At 36.5% G+C, this 21721-nt stretch overlaps 1 protein-coding gene across 2 annotated transcripts in view; it reads left to right on the plus strand.

Moving 5' to 3' along the window:
• LOC101887284 (protein sax-3) overlaps positions 1 to 21721 on the plus strand; it is a 273480-nt gene that overhangs the window by 136570 nt on the left and 115189 nt on the right. For both annotated transcript variants that reach the window (XM_059124601.1, XM_059124600.1), the window contains exon 2: positions 21178 to 21371. In XM_059124601.1, the coding sequence (XP_058980584.1) occupies positions 21178 to 21371 (194 nt within the window). The remainder of the gene's footprint in view (positions 1 to 21177; positions 21372 to 21721) is intronic.

Raw genomic sequence — 21721 nt, forward strand, 5'->3', positions numbered from 1 at the left:
AAAATAACAAATCGGATGAACAATATATATGGGAGCTATAGCTATATCTCAACCTATTTCGATCAAACTTGCCATATTTATTTTCAGGCCTAATTTGGTTGTTTGTGCAAAATTTCACACTATTCGGGCTGATATTACACGTTTGGTGCACAATAAAAAGCAAATCGGACGAAGATATATATGGGAGCTATATCTAAATTTTGACCGGTTATCTCCAATATCAACAGGGTTCGTCCTTGGGCCAAACAAACGATTTGTGCAAAATTTCATCTGGATCGGGCAATAATTGCGAACTGTACTTTGTTTACAAAAATACATGGACAGACGGACGGCCGGACATGCATAAAACGACTCAGAATATGATTCTATGCAGATCATCAAAAGGAACTATGGGTCTATCTCGTTTCCTTTTGCCTGTTACAAACAAATGCACAAAAACATAATACCCTGACCACCTTGTGGTGTAGGGTATAATCATAAACTGCTTTCAGTGCATATTTTTGCGTCGGATTCTGGAAGGCGAATAAATTCAGATTATGCGACATTGTCAGAGAAAAGTCCACCATTACAAGTCAGGCATTTTTATATCCAACACCACATAATGGTAAGGCATTATGTCTTTTATGCATTTATTCTTAATATGGAGTAGGAAGTGAGATAGACCCATAGTTACTTTTTAGGCTATTCATAGAATCACTTTCTGAGTCGGTTTTTATACCCTACACCACATAGTGGTAAGGGTATTATTTCTTTGTGCATTTGTTTGTAACATGGAGAAGGAAACGAGATAGACCCATAGTTACTTTTGAGAACCTTCATAAAATCACTTTCCGAGTCGATTTATGCATGTCAGTCCGTCTGTCCGTCCGTCTGTCCATGTATTCTTGTGAACTAAATGCAGGTCGCATTTATTATCCGATTGAGATGAAATTTTCCAAACAATATTTTTTTGGCCCAAGGACGAACCCTATTGAAATTGGTGAGAATCGGATCAAATTTAGATATAGCTCCCATATATATCTTCATCCGATTTCGGGTTAAATGTGCACCAAATGTCCACTATCAGTCCAAATTACGTGAATTTTGGCACACCCAACCGACTTCGGCCTAGAAGCAAGTATATCAAATTTGAAGAAAATCGGTTCAGATATAGCTATAGCTCCCATATATATCTTTCATCCGATTTGATCTTTAAGTCCCTCACATTCCTACTATACACTCCACAACCGTGATATTTGGTACCAGGTATTAGATGGAGCACAGAAATAGCTGTTTTAAATTTTATCGAAATCGGTTCAGATTTGGATATAGCTCCCATACATATCTTCATCCGATTTCGGGTTAATTGACCACCAAATGGCCAATATCAGCCCAAATGGCCCGAATTTTGACACATGTGAGATTAGCCTTAAAGCAAGTACAACAAATTTGGAGAAAATCGGTTCAGAAACAGCTATAGCTCCCATATATATGTTTTATCCGATTTGGTGTTTAAGCCTCTCACATTCGTAATATGCACTCCACAAGAATGATATTTGGTACCAGGTATTAGATGGAGCACAGAAATAGCTGTTTGTAATTTTATCGAAATCGGTTCAGATTTAGATATAGCTCCCATATATATCTTCATCCGATTTCGGGTTAATTGTGCACAAAATGGCCGATATAAGTCCAAATGAACTGAATTTTAGTACATCGGACCAAATTCAGCCTAGAAGCAAGTATATCAAATTTAGTGAAAATCGGTTCAGATATAGATATAGTAACCATATATATGTTTCATCCGATTTAGTGTTTTAATACCTTACATTCGTAATATTCACTCCTCAACCGTGATATTTGGTACCAGGTATTATCTTCATCCGATTTCGGGTGATTGACACCAAATGGCCGTAATAGCATCAATTTTGGCAAATCCGACCGAAACCAGCTTAGAAGCATGTACACCAATTTTAGTAAAAATCGGTTCAGATATAGCTATAGCTCCCATATATATGTTTCATCCGATTTCGTCTTTAAATCCCTCACATTCGTAATATGCACTAGACAGGAATGATATTTGGTACCAGATATCCGATAAAGCCCAAAAATAGTTGATTTTAATTTTATTAAAATCTGTTCATATTTGGATATGCCTCCCATATATATCTTCATCCGATTTCGTGTTAATTGTGCACTAAATGGTCAATATCAGCCCAAATCACCTGAATTTTCGAACATAAGACCGAATTCAGTCCAGAAGCTAATACGTCAAATTTGGAGTAACCCGGTTAAGAGATAGCTATTTTGATTTTGTACCAAATATCTCATAGAGCTTTGAAATGCCCTGTATAAACCTTTTTACGAGAGCTCTACTAAATATGCATAGTGGTGTAGGGTATCATATAGTCGTCCCCGCCCGACTTTTGAGCTTTCCTTACTGGTTTCATGTCAGTCCGTCCGTTCACGTATTCTTGTGAACAAAATGCAGGTCGCATTTATTATGCGATTGAGATGAAATTTTGCAAACAATGTATGTTTGGCCCAAGGACGAACTCTATTGAAATTGGTGATAATCGCATCATCGCATTAGATAAAGCTCCCATATATCTGCAACCGATTTCGGGTTAATTGTGCACCAAATGACCAATATAAGTCCTAATGTCCTGGATTTTGGTACATCTGATCGAATTCAGTCTAGAAGCAACTACATAAATTTTGAGAAAATAGGTTCAGATATAGCTATAAGTACCTCATATATGTTTCATCCGATTTAAGTTAAAACCTTAAATCGGATGAAACATATATGAGTCACTCACGTGCATAATATGCACTCCACAATAATGATATTTGGCACCAAATATCAGATACATCACAGAAATACCTCAGCCAAATTTTATCAAGATCGGTTCAGATTTGAATATAACTCCTATATATATCTTCAATTGACTTCGGGTAAATAATATCAGTCCAAATGACCTGAATCTTGGCTCATCCGACCGAATTCAGTCTAGAAGCTAATACATCGAATTCCAAGAAAATTGATCCAGATATAGCTCCCATACATTTATATGTTTCATCCGGTTTGATATTTAAGTCCCTCACATTCGTAATATGCATTCGACAACTGTGCTATTTGGTACCAGATATCATTTACAGCCCAAAAATACCTCTGCCAAATTTTATCAAGATCGGTTCAGATTTGGATATAGCTCCCATATATATCTTCAACCGATTTCGGGTTAATTGTGAAACAAATGACCAATATCAGTCCAAAAGTCCTGAATTTTGGTACATCCGACCGAATTCAGTCTAGAAGCAAATACATAGAGCTTCTATATATAGGTTTCATCCGATTTGGTATATCTGGTACTGGATTATTTTTGTGGAGTACATATTACGAATGTGGGGCTTAAGACCCCCACACTACACAATAATGATGGATGTTTAAGTCCCTCACATTCGTAATATGCATTCGACAACAATGGTATTTCTTAGCAGATATCATGTACAGCCCAGAAATACTTCAGCCAAATTTTATCAAGATCGGTTCAGATTTGAATATAGCTCCCATATATATATTCAATTGACTTCGGGTTAATCAATATCAGTCCAAATGACCTGAATCTTGGCACATCCGACCGAATTCAGTCAAGAAGCTAGTACATCGAATTCCAAGAAAATCGGTTCAGATATAGCTATAGCTCCCATATATATGTTTCACCCGATTTGCTTTTAAAATCCCTCATATTCGTAATCTGCATCTGACAACAATGATATTTAATACCAGATATTTTATTGAGCTCAGAAATACTTTTGCCTAATTTTATCGAGAACGACTAGGATTTGGATATAGCTTCCCTAAATTTGAATTTTGACTTTTCCTTACTGTTTTTATACCCTACACCACAAGGTTTTCAAGGTATTATGTCTTTGTGCATTTGTTTGTAACAGTCAAAAGGAAACGAGATAGAGAAATAGTTCCATTTGATGATCTGCATAGAATCACTTTCTGAGTTGATTTATGCATGTCAGTCTGTCTGTCCGTCCGTCCGCCTGTCCATGTATTCTTGTGATCAATATGCAGGTCGTATTTATTATCCGATTGAGATGAAATTTTCCGAACAACATTTGTTTGGCCCAAGGCGGGCAAAATTTAGATATAGCTCCCATATATATCTTCGTCCGATTTTCTTTTTATTGTGCACCAGACGTGTAATATCAGTCCGAATAGCATGGAATTTTGCACGTACGATCAGATTGGACCTGAAAATAAGTATGCCAAATTTGATCGAAATCGGTTCAGATATAGCTATAGCTCCCATATATATTGTTCACCGTATCAAAAAGTCGGCCCGGCCCGACTTAAGGACTTTCTTTACTGGTTTTGATATTTTAAAGATTTTCTAGTAACGTGATATTTTTGCAAGGTTAACGTTTTCCGTGTCATCTTTAAAAAAAGTTTAGTTTCCAGTACCTTAGATAGTCTTTTCAAAATTTTGCTGTTTAAAGTTCCATTTTTCCTAGCCTCGTTACAATATTTCCAACTTCTCGTTAAAAAAAATCAAAAGTTTGTTAACAGAAAACATATTAAATGCAAATTGTTGTTTTGTTTCATTAACCCAGTTGGATATACCAACTAGATTTTACAATACCTGTATCGGTCAGTAGTAGCAGTAGTAAAGAAGAAAAAGAAAACAACAACAAACAACATGAAGAAGAAGAACCAGAATTTTTATGCAAATTACCTTGCCTATGATGAACTCTGAAAACCAAACTGCCCCAGATGGGCCACATGCATTTGCAACATTAAGCAACTAATGCAACAATTGTATGTCTGGAACTTTTGTGTAGTTTTATCATACACACACATACATGATAGGAAAGGGTTGAGAGAAGTAATTACAACTTTTAGACTGAACGAAGAAGAAGAAGACGAAAAACACAACAGCAACTAGAGAGTGTACCAACAATCACGGGGCATTTTCTAAATATTACATTGTTTTGCACAAATAACACAGTTTTGGCGAGTACAGAACTCTAGGTTTTTCTTTCACTTAACAAGGAGCATATTTGCAACAATTTCCTGTCATGACGATTAAATGCAAAGTATGCAATCAGAAACAAAGTAATGTGTGTTTTTTTCTTCATTTTTTATTTTTTTTTTTTTTTCAATCCAAAAAAATCCTAGCTGTAATAAACAAAAGTTTCGTTGTTTGTGGTCCAAAGTTATTTCTTTGTTTTCGTTTTTAATTTTTTCTTAGTTTTTCTAGATTTTCCACTGTAATTAGAAACATGCAATAATTAAATGGACTATTTGAATAATTAGGTTTTGTTTAGAGAATTTTTGGGATTTGAATAGATTTATGGGCCAAACTAGAAACAATTAGGACAGCGGAGTGGGGATGCTACAAAGGTATATTTATAAATAAAAGAGTAGAGAAATTACTGACTGAATGATTCTTCAACGCTCAGACGAAGCACCTAGAAACTTGAAAAGTTGGCCATGGGACAGTCTTGGTGCGTATACGTGTGATAAGGCGGGGGTTTTCTTCCTTACTAAAAGGAAATGAGTACTAAGTGTGCGAACTGTACTAAATTTGTAAATGCTTAGTTTAGGGTGAAAGGATGACAATGGAATTCAAAAATTTTGCATTGGGGTCCCTGTATGAGGTAGGGTTGTGTTATCGTGGTGGTTTTAGAAATATGTACTACAAATGCACGAAAAGTACTAAATACTACTATATTTAGTACAATTTAATGTTGGCTGAACAGATAGTGCTTGAAACCTAAAATTTGGTTTTAGGGTCGTTGTTCATATGCACAGGGTGAGATAAAACTGCAACAAAGTCACAAGCCATAACTTTAATTTTTTATACCCTCCATCAAAAAAAGTATGGAGGGTATATTAAGTTCGTCATTCCGTTTGTAACTCATCGAAATAATCATTTTAGACCCAACAAAGTATATATATTCTTGATCAGCGTAACATTCTAAGACGATTTAGCCCTGTCCGTCTGTTGTAATCACGCTACAGTCCAAACGAATTAAGATAGGAAGCTAAAATTTTGCACAGATCTCTCTTTTGTCTGCAGGCAGGTCAAGTTCAAAGATGGGGTATATCGTATAGCCCCGATATTCGGTATTTTGATGATCTTAGCCACATTTTTCAATGGAATTGTCTGAAAATCCACACAAGGAGTTCCTTGTGGGTACTTTATACCTCGGCAGAGAATTATCTATATAGGTCCACAATATCGTATAGCCTCCATATAACGGTACCCCCCGGTATTCGGCATTTTTTGATTTTAGCCACATTTTTCAACGGAATTGTCTGAAAATCCACACAAGGAGTTCTTTGTGAGCAATTTACCCCTGAAACGGAATTGTCTATATAGGTCCACAATATCGTATATCCCCCACATAACGGTACTCCCCTATATTTGGTATTTTGATGATTTTACCCACTTTTTTCAACGGAATAGTCTGATAATCCACACAAGGAGTTCTTTGTGAGTACTTTACTCTCTGAAAGAGAGTTGTCTGTATAGGTCCACGACATCGTATAGCCCCCATATAACGGTACCCCCGATATTCTTTATTTTGATGATTTCAGCCACATTTTTCAACGGAATCGTCTGAAATTCTTCACAAGGGGTTCTTTGTGAGCACTTTACCCCCTGATATAGAGTTCTCTATATAGGTTAACGATATCGTGGGTACCATATAACGGTACCCCCGTTATTCGGTATTTTGATGATTTTAGCTATATATTCCAATGGTATTCTCTGAAAATCCACACAAGGATTTCTTTGTGAGCACTTTAAACCCTGAAAGGTATTTGTCTATATAGGTCCACAATATCGTATAGCCTCCATATAACGGTACCCTCCGATATTCGGTATTTTGAAGATGTTAGCCACATTTTTCAATGGAATTGTCTGAAAATCCACACAAGGAGTTCCTTGTGGGTACTTTATACCTCGGCAGAGAATTATCTATATAGGTCCACAATATCGTATAGCCTCCATATAACGGTACCCCCCGGTATTCGGGATTTTGATGATTGTAGCCACATTTCCCAATGGAATTATCTGAAAATTCACACAAGGAGTTCCTTGTAAGTACTTTACCCCCAGACATAGATTTGTCTATATAGGTCCACAATACCGTATATCCCCCCATATATCGGAACCTTCCGGTATTAGGTATTTTAAAGATTTTAACAGAATTTTCAATGGATTTTATTTTCTTGAATATTTTCTAATTCGTTCCAAGTGGTGGAGGGTATTCAAAGTTCGGCCCGACCGAACTTACTCCTTTTTTACTTATTTATTTATTTACTTATTTTTTTTTTTGAGAATGTATGCATAAATATCGGATATAGAATACAATTTTAGAATAAGTTTAGATTTGTTCGAATTGGTCACCTTTGGCACGAATTATGGCCTTCAAACGGCCAATGAAACCGTCACACGCTGCCCGAATTTTGCTGATGTTGCTGTTTTCTTCCGCCCACTTCCTTGACGTCGGACTATGCTACCAGTATCACGGTAACGAGCGATGGTACGATACACAAAAGATTTATTCACATTTAAATGTTGGAGTGCTCTAACGATAACCACTTGTGGTTTTCCGGGCAAATATAAATAAATCACACTATCACGCTTGAATTCCATCACGAATAACTTTTTTCTTCTGGAAAATTCTCATCACAATGCTTTTATACGCTTGTAAACAATATAAGGAGCTATCACTGGAATAATGTTAACAGCTGTCGGACGAGTGGCTTAGCAGTCTGAAGTTGGTTACACTTTTTTCATCTCACCCTGTAGTGTAGGAATATAGAGACGTCTCGGAAATGTGTACTATAATAGTACGAAAAGTACTGAATGATACTATATTTGCCATTGAGCGAAGGGATAGAGATAAAATTCGGAAATTTAAAATATGGATTAGTGATGATATCTGTGTTTGAGGTTTGGCGGTAGTTTGGAAATGCGTCCGTTATTTGTACGAAAAGAACTAAATGGTACTTAATTTGTTATTGGATAAAGGGATTTGGCTAGAATCCCCAAAATTGATATTGAGTTCTCTGTTGGTATCTGGAATTGAGATATTGAGGTGGTGTTGGAATTGCGAACTATAATTGTACGAAAAATACTAAATAGTACCAAATTTGATATTGAGTGAAGAAATAGAGCTGAAAGCATAAAATTTGATATGTATGTCACTGTTGATGTCTGTGCTTAACATACGGAGTTGGTTTTAAATGCGTGCTATGAAGATTACGTGGAAGTGCAAATAGCCGCAAAATGTGCCGTTGGGTGAAGGGTTAGAGATGGAACTTTGATATTTGTTATCGAGATCACTGATTGTTATCGTATTGGGCGAAGGGATAGGGCCGGAAATCCTCCAATTTGAAACTGAGGTGTTTGTTTGTATCTGGTGGTGGTGGTTTGCAAATGCGTTCTATAAATGTTCGAAAAGTACTAAATGGTACTAATTTTGGATCACTTTTGTTGTCTGGGATGGAAAGATGCACACTGTTTTGGATATCCTTACTAATGTTACTAAATTAGATATTGGGTGAAGAGATACAGCTAAAATGCTGAAAATGGGAATTTGATATTGAGGTCACTGTAGGTTCCCAGGGTTTATATGTGGAGGTATAGAAATAGTTTTGGGCGGAAAAAATGGATTTTGAGCCATTGAGCAATGTTTTTAGATTACTTTTCAAAGGGGCTTTCTCCTAAAGAGAAGAGTTTCAAAGCTCTTTCGTCCAAAGAGGGTCATCACTCTACCAAAATCCGTTCGAGAGTCTTTGTAAAGGAACTTTCAAAAGTAATTTCTTTATAGAAGAACTTCCACATGTCTTTATTCTATAAAGGATCTTCTTTCTATTGAAGACTTTTCAAAGGTCTTGTTCCTAAAAAAGACCTTTCAAATGTTTTTTCTCTTCAGAATACTGTTTGAAGGAATTTTCGTAGAATGTCGAAGGTCTTCTATCGATTAAAAACATTTTAAGTGAATTTTTTCTATAGAAGAACTCGTCTATGAAAGACCCTGTAAAAATTATTTCAGCCTCTTGGAAGTCGTTTTTTAAAAGGTTTCATTTTATAGAATACCATTCTGCCACAGAGAATATAGAAAATATTTCGAAGGTTTCTTTCTTTAGATACCCATTGTTAAAACCTTTAAAAAGGTTCGCCCTACCAAATAGGTCTGCCCTCCACAAAATATTTTTCACGTGTCTACATCCAGTTAAAGAACTTTCCAAGAAGCTTTTATTTTAAGAAGGTCTTGCAATAGTGTTCTCTTGCTGAAAAACTTTCGTCTTATAGATGAATTTTCAAAGATCTTCTATCCATAAAAGGATTTTCAAATGTTATAGCTCCCTGGAAGAATATATAATCGTTATATAGACGCCTCACTGAAAGCCTTATTTCTTTCCATCGAAAAAAATTGTACATGTTAGTTATAATTATTATCACGATTAAAGGAGACTCTGCTTAAAAATCCCTTTAAGAATTACTTCTGTCTTTAAGACAATTTTTTCTGTAATTATATCCCACCCTTATTGGCCCCACATTTACCCCATCAGCATTCCTTATATTGTCTAGACTTCTCGTTCTCCATTTCTAATTTCACAGAAAAAAGAACTGAAAATATTTTACGAACGTGATTTTTAAGATAATTTATTGCCTTTTAATTTGCCCAAGAATTTTCAAGCATTTCATCATTCCCCCAAAATAAGTGTCGCCAAGAAGAATTCAAGTTGTTTGTCATAACCCAACACACATACATAACAACCTTGCACAATGACGTCTGACTTTGGTTGATTACTCATAATGTTATTGAACAAACAAAGAACTGACTCCCTCCTGGTTTCTATGTTCATTTCCGAAAAACGAGGGGAGACGACAAACGAACACCAACTCATGTGAAATGTAGGTATTGTTAAATAAACATTTTTCATATTTTCACTTCGATATGGGAGTGTTGAATGCATGGTGGTCGTCGTCGTCGTCGTCGTCTTTGCCCTTAAATAGACGAAATATTTTCATTTTTTTTGGCTTTTGGTTTATTTTTCATTTCCTTGGAGTTCAATGCGTCGAACAAAAAAAAAAAAAAAAACAACAATAAGTGCCAATGGCAACCAGTGAAGTGGTAAAGCAACAACAACAAACCTTTAAAACGGATGGTTAACAAAATATAACGAACAGACAGCGACCAAACAAACGACCAACAGCCGGTCAAACCAAACAACACCACAATAGTCCCCTCCCCATTCCAAAAAACAAAATAGCTTTAACTAAGAATGGCACGAGCTGATGACAAAAAAAGGCCATGGGCTACAATCAGTGGTGTCAACAATTCTTCATCCCATGCCTGGGCAACGTCACCCTTGGGGTAAATGAAAACCATTGGAATATGACCGTTTCTCGTTTCCTGATTGTTAAGGGACAAACATGGACTAAAGAAATTTAAGAAATCGTCCAGGGCAACAATGAGCCAACCGAAAATATTTTTATGTTTGTTTTGGTTATGAAAAATGATTGTTGGGCCAACACACGCACACACACACACTCAGACCAAGTGACCAAACGCAACGGGACAGACAATTTGACCATAGGGTAAAAAGTCTCGTGTTACCTTTGTTGTGAGCGGCGGTGACAAAAAAATGCTCATAAAGAAATTATCGTTGTCGACACGCCTTAATTGCACTTTCCCTTTCCAACTCCCAACCCTCACCCACACACACAAATGCATGCCTCATGGCACTCGCACACAAAATTATAATTTAATTTGAATAATAAACAAAAATACATCAAATTTCATTACTCTGTGAAATGAGACAAAAAAGGAAAAAAAAACTGCATTGGTTAGTCACTGCGTAGAAAGTGAGGTGTTTGGAATTTACCACCCCCTTATGCTAATAAACAACCCTCTGTTTGATGCTCTATTTCATTGATTTAGTTGGAGATTGGTATGCAACGCAGTTGGTTCTGTTGGCCTTTCGCTTCCCAACGTATATCTTTGATTGCAGTCATGTTTGTTGTTTGCCTGAATGTGTATTCGTGTTTGTGTGTTTGATTGAATGCAACATTCACTTATGGTTATTTAAACATTTATCACCCAATCACCAGTCAGTCGTGAAGGAAGCCAGTAAGCATTCACATTAGCTGCATTGATATAAAGGGAATGGGCGAGTCATTCCGAGACAACATATGACGCTTGTGTAGGTATAGGTGTGATCCAAACAAAAATATCATATGGTTCGTCGTATTCGACGATTTCGATAATTGCAACCCCTCTGATAATAGTGATAAATTAACATGGTGTTGTGGTTTCCGATGATGATTTTATGATATAGCAGATGGTCGATAAAAATTTCTGTGCTATCCAGCAGGGACTTTAAACTTGCTGAAGCCCGTACCACATATAAACCACATGTCGATTTAGCGATGCCCGTCCGTTTGTGGAAATCACTCTAGCTTCCGAGCGAATTGAAGTAAATTGATAAAAATTTGCTCAAATGTATGTTATGTCTGCAGAACTTTTGGTATTGAAAATGCTCCATGTAGGTCCACGTTCTGGTATAGCCCCCATATAACTGTACCTCCCGATATTCGGTATTTTGATGATTTTAGCGACAGTTTTAACCGGAATAGTTTCAAATTTCTTCGAAATGGATACTAAAACCTAAGAATGCTAATTATCTGTGCAGGTCCACGTCTTCGTATAGCCCCCATATAACGGTACCTCCCGATGTTCGGTATTTTGATTTTATATAAATTATAACCAATTTTTATACCCTACACCACATAGTGGTAAGGGTATTATGTCTTTGTGCATTTGTTTGTAACATGGAGAAGGAAACGAGATAGACCCATAGTTACTTTTGAGAACCTTCATAGAATCACTTTCTGAGTCGATTTATGCATGTCAGTCCGTCTGTCCGTCCGTCCGTCCGTCTGTCCATGTATTCTTGTGAACAAAATGCAGGTCGCATTTATTATCCGATTGAGATGAAATTTTCCAAACAATATTTTTTTGGCCCAAGGACGAACCCTATTGAAATTGGTGAGAATCGGATCAAATTTAGATATAGCTCCCATATATATCTTCATCCGATTTCGGGTTAAATGTGCACCAAATGTCCACTATCAGTCCAAATTACCTGAATTTTGGCACACCCAACCGATCGAAATCGGTTCAGATTTGGATATAGCTCCCATATATATCTTCATCCGATTTCGGGCTAATTGACCACCAAATGGCCAATATCAGCCCAAATGGCCCGAATTTTGGCACATGTGACCGAGATTAGCCTTAAAGCAAATACAACAAATTTGGGGAAAATCGGTTCAGAAACAGCTATAGCTCCCATATATATGTTTTATCCGATTTGGTGTTTAAGCCTCTCACATTCGTAATATGCACTCCACAAGAATGATATTTGGTACCAGATATAAGATACAGCCCAGAAATAGCTGTTTGTAATTTTATCGAAATCGGTTCAGATTTGGATATAGCTCCCATATATATCTTCATCCGATTTCGGGTTAATTGTGCACCAAATGGTCGATATAAGTCCAAATGGACTGAATTTTAGTACATCGGACCAAATTCAGCCTAGAAGCAAGTATATCAAATTTAGTGAAAATCGGTTCAGATATAGATATAGCAACCATATATATGTTTTATCCGATTTAGTGTTTTAGTCCCATACATTCGTAATATTCACTGCACAACCGTGATATTTGGTACTAGGTATTAGATGGAGCACAGGAATACCTGTTTTAAATGTTATCGAATTCTGTTCAGATTTGGATATAGCTCCCATATATATCTTCATCCGATTTCGGGTTAAATGTGCACTAAATGGTCAATATCAGCCCAAATCACCTGAATTTTCGTACATAAGACCGAATTCAGTCTAGAAGCTAATACGTAAAATTTAGAGAAACCCGGCTCGGAGATAGCTATAGTTCGTAAAATGCACGATAGAATTAGATAGATTTTGATTTTGTACCAAATATCTCATAGAGCTCTGAAATGCCCTGTATAGACCTTTTTACGAGAGCTCTACTAAATATGCATAGTGGTGTAGGATATCATATAGTCGGCCCCGCCCGACTTTTGAGCTTTCCTTACTGGTTTTTAAGTTTCGCATTTGAATATTTTAATGGCTTATGACAAATGTTACCTACGCAGGTTCGTGTCGTCGTATAGACCCCAAAATATAATAGCTACAATCGGTATTTTTAATATTTTAACAGAAGTTTTAACGGATTTTATTGTTTTTGAGAATTGTCAAATTCGCCCCAAATGGTGGAGGGTATTCAAAGGTCGGCCCGGCCGAACTACATCTTTTTCACTTGTTTTAAGTAATTCGGAATTATATTGGGATACATAACTAGATTATTTTAAATATCAAGGTTCGTTCTCAAAATTTCGATTGCAAGGTTTTATAATTAATCTATTAATTATCAATATGCTCCAAAAGCTTCCGTACGCTACAAAAATCATAAAAAATATAAAAAAATACAGTAAGGAAAAGTCAAAAGTCATACAGGGTCGACTATATGATGCCCTATACCAATATGTATATTTAGTAGAGCTTCCGTAACAAAAGAATTTATTTAATTTAGATTAGACCACCTATCAACATTTGGCTTTAGAGCAATTAAAGTTTGTTATTAGAGTGCATGTTATCACTTGGAGAAGGATTATATAAAGAAAATATGTATCGGAGCCGAGTTGCACAAAATGAAAACGTACGTCCCGAAATTCACTCCATTTGGGCTGATATTAGCTATTATTTGCACAATAAACCTGATATCGGATTAAGGATATATATAGGAGCTATATCTAAATCTTAGCCGTTCTCGATCAAATTTGGCAAAGATATTTCCGAGCTTTATAAGATATCTGGTACCAAATATCATTGTTGTCGAATCCATATTACGAATGTAAGGGACTCAAGCAGCAAATCGGATGAAACATATATATGGGAGCTATAGCTATATCTGAACCGATTTTCTTGGAATTCGATGTACTAGCTTCTAGACTGAATTCGGTCGGATGAGCCAAAATTCAGGTCATTTGGACTGATATTGGCCATTTGGCGCACAATTAACCCTAAATCGTTTGAAGATCCAGGGTGAGATAAAAAAAACTGCAACAAAGATAAACGACATAATTTTTACATGTTTTTAATTTTATTGACTGAAAGAAAGAAATGTCGGAAATAGCTTCAGATTTTAGAATAAGTTTAGATTTTTTCGGATTTGTCACCTTTGACAGGAATTATGTCCTTCAAACGGCCAATGAAACCGTCACACGCTGTCCGAATGTTGCTCTGCGGTATTATGGCCCATTACCGGCGAAGCGCTTGCTTGAGGTGATCGACACTTTGGTATTTTTAGTGCCAACCTTGCTTTCCAAAATACTCCAGAAACAATAGTCCAACGGATTGGTATCCGGATATTTTGGTGGCCATTGTGCGCTGGAAATGAACCGAGGAATCCCATTTTTATAACCATTCCTTGGTGGCGCGTGCTGAGTGTGATGGTTCTGAGTCCTGTTGGAATGTCCAAGGTCTGCGGTCAAAATGTTCGCGTGCCCAAGGCTTAAATACACCCTCCAAAATATTTTCGCGATAATACTCGGCATTTATTATGAAGACACCGTCGATTAATGCTAGCGGAGAGCGACCATCGGCTGTTATGGCGGCCAACACCATCACCATTGCCGGCGCTTGAGTTCTGGTGGCCAACCGAAGGTGCACATTTTCGGCTGGCCTCTTTGGCAAGTAAACACGATCGTCTTGTTTGTTTATAAACTGCTGTACAATGAATGTTTTCTCATCGGAGAAAACCAAATTCGGCAGTTCACCACTTTCGGCCAAGCGAAGCAACTCTTTAGCTCTTTTTAGTCTTTTTGAGTCTATTTTTTCTGTTCTTGCACTTTTTGCAATTTAAATGGCTCTACCCCGAGCTCATGGTCGAATGGAATATTGTGATATGTTCACGAGCCATATTTCGGCCATCGCTACGCGGGTTTTAATCAAGTCGCTTCTTTACTTTTCGAACCATTTTTGCTGATGTTACTATTTTCCTCCGTCCACTTCCATGACGTCGGGCTACGCTACCAGTATCACGGTAACGAGCGATGGTACGATGGGATGAGATAAGGCTCGTGTTTTAAAAATTTGTTCTAGAAGGGTACTAAATTTACTAATTTGTACTAAAATTTAAGAACGTCGTATTGATCAAACGGACTGAGCTAGAATTCTGAAATTTGGATTGAGGGTCGCTTATGAAGTGTTGGAGAGATGTACTAAACGAAACTCGAACTACAAGTGTACTTAAAGAATAAAAAGTACTATATTTGGTGCCATTTGGTGTGGTGTTGGAACGGATAGACCTATAATCTTTATATAAGAAATTAGTTGGGAGAGTAGGTTTGATATAAGGAGGTTGTTTTGGAAATGTGTACTAAGTGTAAGAAGAGTACTAAATGGTATTAAATATGGTACAACCAGATTTGGGTAGAGCTGAAATTTGAAATATTGATATTGGGGTCACTGTTAGTGTGTTGGGTTAAAATTTAAACGTGGTTGTGTAAATATGTACTAAGAAAGCACGACAAAGAAGGAAAAGAGTTCGAAAACTAAAATTTGGAATCAGATCACTTTTTGTGTGGTGGGGTTGGGATGTGTAAATGGTTTCGGAAATATGTGCTAAATACAAGATATAGAACTAAAAATCTAAAATTTTGAATGGTTTCCCTTTTGCTGTGTAGGATAGGAAAATCAGTCTAAGTGTATTAAATGTTGCTAAATTTAATACAAATTGGTTTTAGGAAATTTATTACTAAAAGAGGACTTGGCTAAAGGATGCAGTACCTATTAGGAACTTCATTTTCCAAATTTGAAACATTTTAAGTGATCATCAAAATACGTTTAAAAAAGGTCTATAACAAAACTTGTACCAATAAACATAGTTCTCTTCAAAGATGTTTCATAGATAATGGGAATACACCCTTTTCACTCATTCCGCTATTCGTTTTTTTATACCCTACACCACAAGGTGGTTAGGGTATTATGTCTTTGTGCATTTGTTTATAACAGGCAAAAAGAAACGAGATAGACCCATAGTTCCTTTTGATGATCAGCATAGAATCACTTTCTGAGTTGATTTATGCATGTCAGTCCGTCTGTCCGTGCGTCCGTCCGTCTGTCCATGTATTCTTGTGAACAAAATGCAGGTCGCATTTATTATCCGATTGAGATGAAATTTTCCAAACAACATATGTTTGGCCCAAGGACGAACCCTAATTGGAGATAATCGGTCAACATTTAGATATAGCTCCCATATATATCTTCGTCCGATTTGCCTTTTATTGTGCACCAAACGTGTAATATCAGTCCGAATAGTATGGAATTTTGCACGTACGATCAGATTTGACCTGAAAATAAGTATGCCAAATTTGATCGAAATCGGTTCAGATATAGCTATAGCTCCCATATATATTGTTCATCCGATTTGTTATTTTTGTCCTCCGCAGCCGTAATATGCACTCTGTAACAACAATTTTTGGGGAAATATATCAAATACAGCTCAGAAATACATTTGCTAAATTTTATCGAGATCGGTTGAGATTTGGATATAGCTCCCATATATAACTTCGTCCGATTTACATTTTATTGTGCACCAAACGTCCAATATTTGCCCAAATGGGATGGAATTTGGCACCTACGACCGAATTGAGTCTAGAAGGTAGTATGCCAAATTTGGTGAAGATCGGTTCAGATATAGCTATAGCTCCCATATATATTGTTCATCCGATTTGTTGTATTTGTTACCCACTGCCGTAATATGCACTCCGTAACAACGATATTCAAGGAAATATATCAAATACAGCTCAGAAATATCTTTGCCAAATTTTATCGAGATCGGTTCCGATTTGGATATAGCTCCCATATATATCTTTATACGATTTCAAATTAATTGTGCACCAAATGGGCAATACAAGCCCGAATTTAAAAGATACAAATGCTTCGGCATATTTAGTCCTTTGAACTTTAAATTATAATTATAATCATAGCGTGTATGATTGAATTCTCCCATAAGAACTTTTAATTTTTATGAGAAGCTCTACTAAATTAGCAAAGTGGTGTAGAGTATCATAAAGTCGGCTCCGCCCGTTTTTAAGACATTCTTTACTGGTTTTTTGGTTACCAATTTCCAAATCATACTTTGAAGCCAACGAATCTTTCAAACAAATTAAACGGAAAAAATTTTGAAATAGTATTTGTAACTCATATGAAATAAAATGGGAAAAATGGAAACGATTCTGAAATTCTTTAAAAATTCTTCCTACTCTTAAAGGTTCTCATCTGCATAGAACTTCGCTCCCCTCGTTCTTTTACACCTCGGAAACTCTTCGCTGTTTATTAAATAACATTCAACCATTTTTACGCCATCCGCCAGAGTTTTCTGTTCAAGTGGTCTTATCTGGTCTGAGTAGGTGAAATAACATCCAATCATTTTATTACACACACACAAGTGCTGAATATATTCGTATGTATGTATATTGGTGCACACATTTCATAGCAACGTTCTTGAACTCCTTTGCACCCTTTTGGTAAATGTTGCATGTCATCATGCATTACACCCAAAGCGACTCAACACCCAACGCCACCATCATCATCGTGATGACGATGACGCCTTCGCCCAGTTCTGGCCTCAAACCAAAATTTTTATACCAAAAACACAAGGCGGTGGACCGGTGTGGGTGAATAACCCCGGTAAGTTTAACGAGAACAGATACAAAAAAGCGAACGGGGTGGATTTGGTAAATGTTTGTACAGAGAGCGGAGCTGTTTTTGTAGGTTTATATCCTTTAACCAGCTGAACTTTGCACTACTTATGTTGGCACCCATGTATTTTTCAAAATAGAAAAATGTTGTTTTGTTGTTGCTTTTTTATATTTTGTCTGTTGTAGTGCTCTCTGCATGAAATGAAAGAATCGAAATGGGCAGCAGCTGAATGTTGCTGGTATATATCCATGGTTGTTGTTCTAATAGCAACAAAGCTAACATATAACCAGCAAAACATGCAACATCAATGGCAAAGCTTTAGCCACAACAAAACCAACCGAAAAAAGGTCAGACACCGCTTTTCAAGAGATCTCTTGTTTAGCTAAATAAACATTGGCATTTTTTGCCTCCTCCTCCTTCTCCAAAATAGAAGGTCCACTGAATGGTTTTTTTTTTTTTGGTTTTCCTTCGATCTTTTTTTTTTTTTTTGGTTTTAAAAGAAACAAAAACAAGAATTGTTTTTCTCTTATATATGACCCCGAAAGGACCCCTTGCAAATGAAGCCAGAACATTTCATGCATTTTTACTAATTGTTTATTTGGGTGTTGCCTGTGGCTTTGTCAAACATCAATAGGCGTTTGCTTGACAATCAATGATGAGGGCTGGCTGGGTTTTCAATGTTTGCTGATACTAAAAAGCAGGAAAAATGTTTTGGGGACTTAGTAATGACCAAAGGGTTTTGTTGTTTGTTTGGTTTCTGGGTGCTAGACCTATATACCTCAAGAGGATCTAATTGATTTGCCCATTAAAAATTGAGAAATCCTATTATTAGTATGTGGTTGGAATTATCTAAAATGAAATGGGAAATTTGATTCTTGAAGTTTAAATGTAATTTCAAATTATTCTAATAGGGCCCATTTAAAAATTTGAAACTGCGAAAAAATTTGACACTTAAAAAGTCTTAGAATAGAGCTTCGCACTCTGACAGAGATCTTTGGATTACATCCAGATTCATTGGAAACGAAAATGGGTAAATTCGGTCCACTTTTTGGTATAAGGTTCATACTACGACTTACTATGATATCAAGTATTTTTTACGTTTTGTCGATGCCTTGACGTTTTGAGTTCTTGATATGAGGAAAATAATTCTCAATAAAGGACCACCTTTTTGTACAGTCCTTATAAAAATATAGGTCCTGTTTTAGTGATTGTGAGGGTTTTTACCTTATTTTCCAAGTGGTACAGGACATCACATACAGGGTGAGATGAAAAAACTGCAACCAATTTCAGACTGCTGTCATTTCTAAGCCACTCGTCCGACAGCTGTTAAAAATGATTCCAGTGACAGCTTATTATATTGTTTACAAACATACGAAAGCATTTTGGTGAGAATTTTCCAGAAAAAAAAAAAAACTTATTCGTGATGGAATTCAAGCGTGATAGTGTTATTTCTTTATGGCTGGAAAACCACAAGTGGCCATCGTTAGAGCACTCCAGAATTTAAATTTGAATAAATCATTTGTCTCTTACCATCGCTCGTTACCGTGATACTGGTAGCGTAGCCCGACGTCAAAGAAGAGGACGAAAGAAAACAGCAACGTCAGCAAAAATGGTTCGAAAAGTAAAGAAGCGATTTGACCGATACCCGCGTCGCAGCGGCCGAAAAATGGCTCGTGAGCTGAACATATCGCAATATTCCATTCGCCAAAAATCAACAAATGAGCTCGGGGTAAAGCCGTTGAAATTCCCGAAAGTGCAAATATTTACACCGCAACAGAAAGAAAATTGGCTCAAAAGAGCTGGGCCGACATAACAGCCGATAGTCGTTCTCCGTTCGTATTAATCGACCGTGTCATCAGAATAAATTCCGAATACTATAGCGAAAATATTCTGGAAGGGGTATTAAAACCTTGTCCGTAGACCTTGGACATTCCAACAGGACTCAGCACGCGCCACCCAAGAATGATTACAAAATACCGTTCCTCGCTTCATTTTCAGCGCATAATGGCCACCAAAATCTCCGGACACCAATCCATTGGACCATTATGTCTGGAGTATTTTTTGAAGCAAGGTTGGCACTAAAAAATACCAAAGTGTCGATCACCTCAAGCAAGCGCTTCGTCCTTGGGCCAAAAAATATATTTTTTTTTTTTTGGAAAATTTCATTCCATTTTGTTCACAAAAATACATGACGGACTGACATGTATAAATCGACTCAGAAAGTGATTCTATGAAAATCCTCAAAAGTAACTATGGGTCTACCTCGCTGCCTTATCCATGGATTACAAACAAATGCACAAAGACATAATACACTTACCACTATGTGGTGTAGGGTATAAAAATGTCCTATATGGAAGTTTATTTGTTGCAGGTAGCTCTACTTAATATTGTAGTGGTTAGGCTGGCATAAAGTTGGCCCTTCCCGACTATTGCACTTTACTGGCTTTCATAACATTAAATTGATAATAACTCGGCGTTTTGTTCCTAGAATGGTATGCAAGCCTATAGTTAATACCATTCAAACATAAAAATAATTTTTTCAATACATTTCGAAAAAGAGAACTTCTTAGAACTTAAGATTTTCAACCTATAAAGCATTAGTTACATAGGGAACAGAGTTTAACTTATCGGATCATAGTACTCCAAAAACTTTCTTACCTCTACAGACTTATTTTGCGTTAATTTATAATCAACAATTAATTTTTCAATTCTCAGAACTGGATTAAGAACTTTCTGTTTCATTTTCCTTTTGAGTTTCTTAAATTCCGCTCGATATATTCACCTGTAGTATTAATTTTCCCTTATAAAGAAACTGCATATAATTTATAATCTTCTGCTTGCACATAAATAATATTGTACAGGTGTTCGTTCATATGCATACGATGAGATAACAAAAAAAGCAAAAAAAAAAAAAAAAAGTAAAAAGAAAACGCAAAAATAAAAGCAAAAAATTCGCTTGTGATTTACATACAAAGTAAAACAAAACAAAGACGTAAGGTATGACATTAAAGCCAGTGCCACAATTTGCCTGGGCGAGAGGCGATGACAAACTGCATAATCCTGTCCTTTGCAAATTCTCTTCATTCATATGCATTTGCCTGGTCGCCTCCTTATCCATGGCTAAATAACGCTCTACGTAGAAGGGGAAAAAGCATTGCACTGCATTGCATTTGTTGTTGCAATATTTCTTTCTTCCATTTTTGCGAAGCATTCGTTCTCATATATTTTAATTCTTTTCCTTGTTATATGCACATAAATAAAACCTTTATTCCATATATGTGTGTGTATATATGTATGCCGTCATTTGTGTGTGTGTCTCCATGTGTCTTATGTCTGTATCCGTTTCCTCTCATTTTTTCTTGCAGGTTCTCATCCGCCACGAATAGTGGAACATCCAATTGACACAACCGTACCACGCCATGAACCAGCGACGCTTAATTGCAAAGCGGAAGGCTCGCCCATACCCACAATCCAATGGTACAAAGACGGTGTAGCATTGAAAATTCTACCCGGTTCACATCGGATAACATTGCCGGCAGGTGGATTATTTTTTCTTAAGGTAAGTGTGAATAATGCAGAGAAATAAGAAGACAAAAAATATGAGAAAAATATTATCCCAAATGAAGGGAAATGAAATAAAACATAATAAACCAGCAGGGTTTAGGGCGAATATAATTTAGAGTAGGAAATAGAAAATGAGTGCGAGGTTATGTTAGATCTCCTTGGGGCGTAAGGATGATTCTAAGCCAAATACAGAGGAAGATATGCCATTCATGTTAAATCTATAGATGGTATGTCTCCAGAAGAGACTCTCCGTGAAACGGAAAAAACAGTGATATTCTATTATTTAAGAAGTTCTCAAAAGTCCATTATTTAATGTTCTTCTATAAAATTCCATTTTATAAGTGT

The sequence above is a fragment of the Musca domestica genome, unplaced genomic scaffold (assembly GCF_030504385.1).
Source record: "Musca domestica strain aabys unplaced genomic scaffold, Musca_domestica.polishedcontigs.V.1.1 3, whole genome shotgun sequence".
Taxonomy (NCBI): domain Eukaryota; kingdom Metazoa; phylum Arthropoda; class Insecta; order Diptera; family Muscidae; genus Musca; species Musca domestica.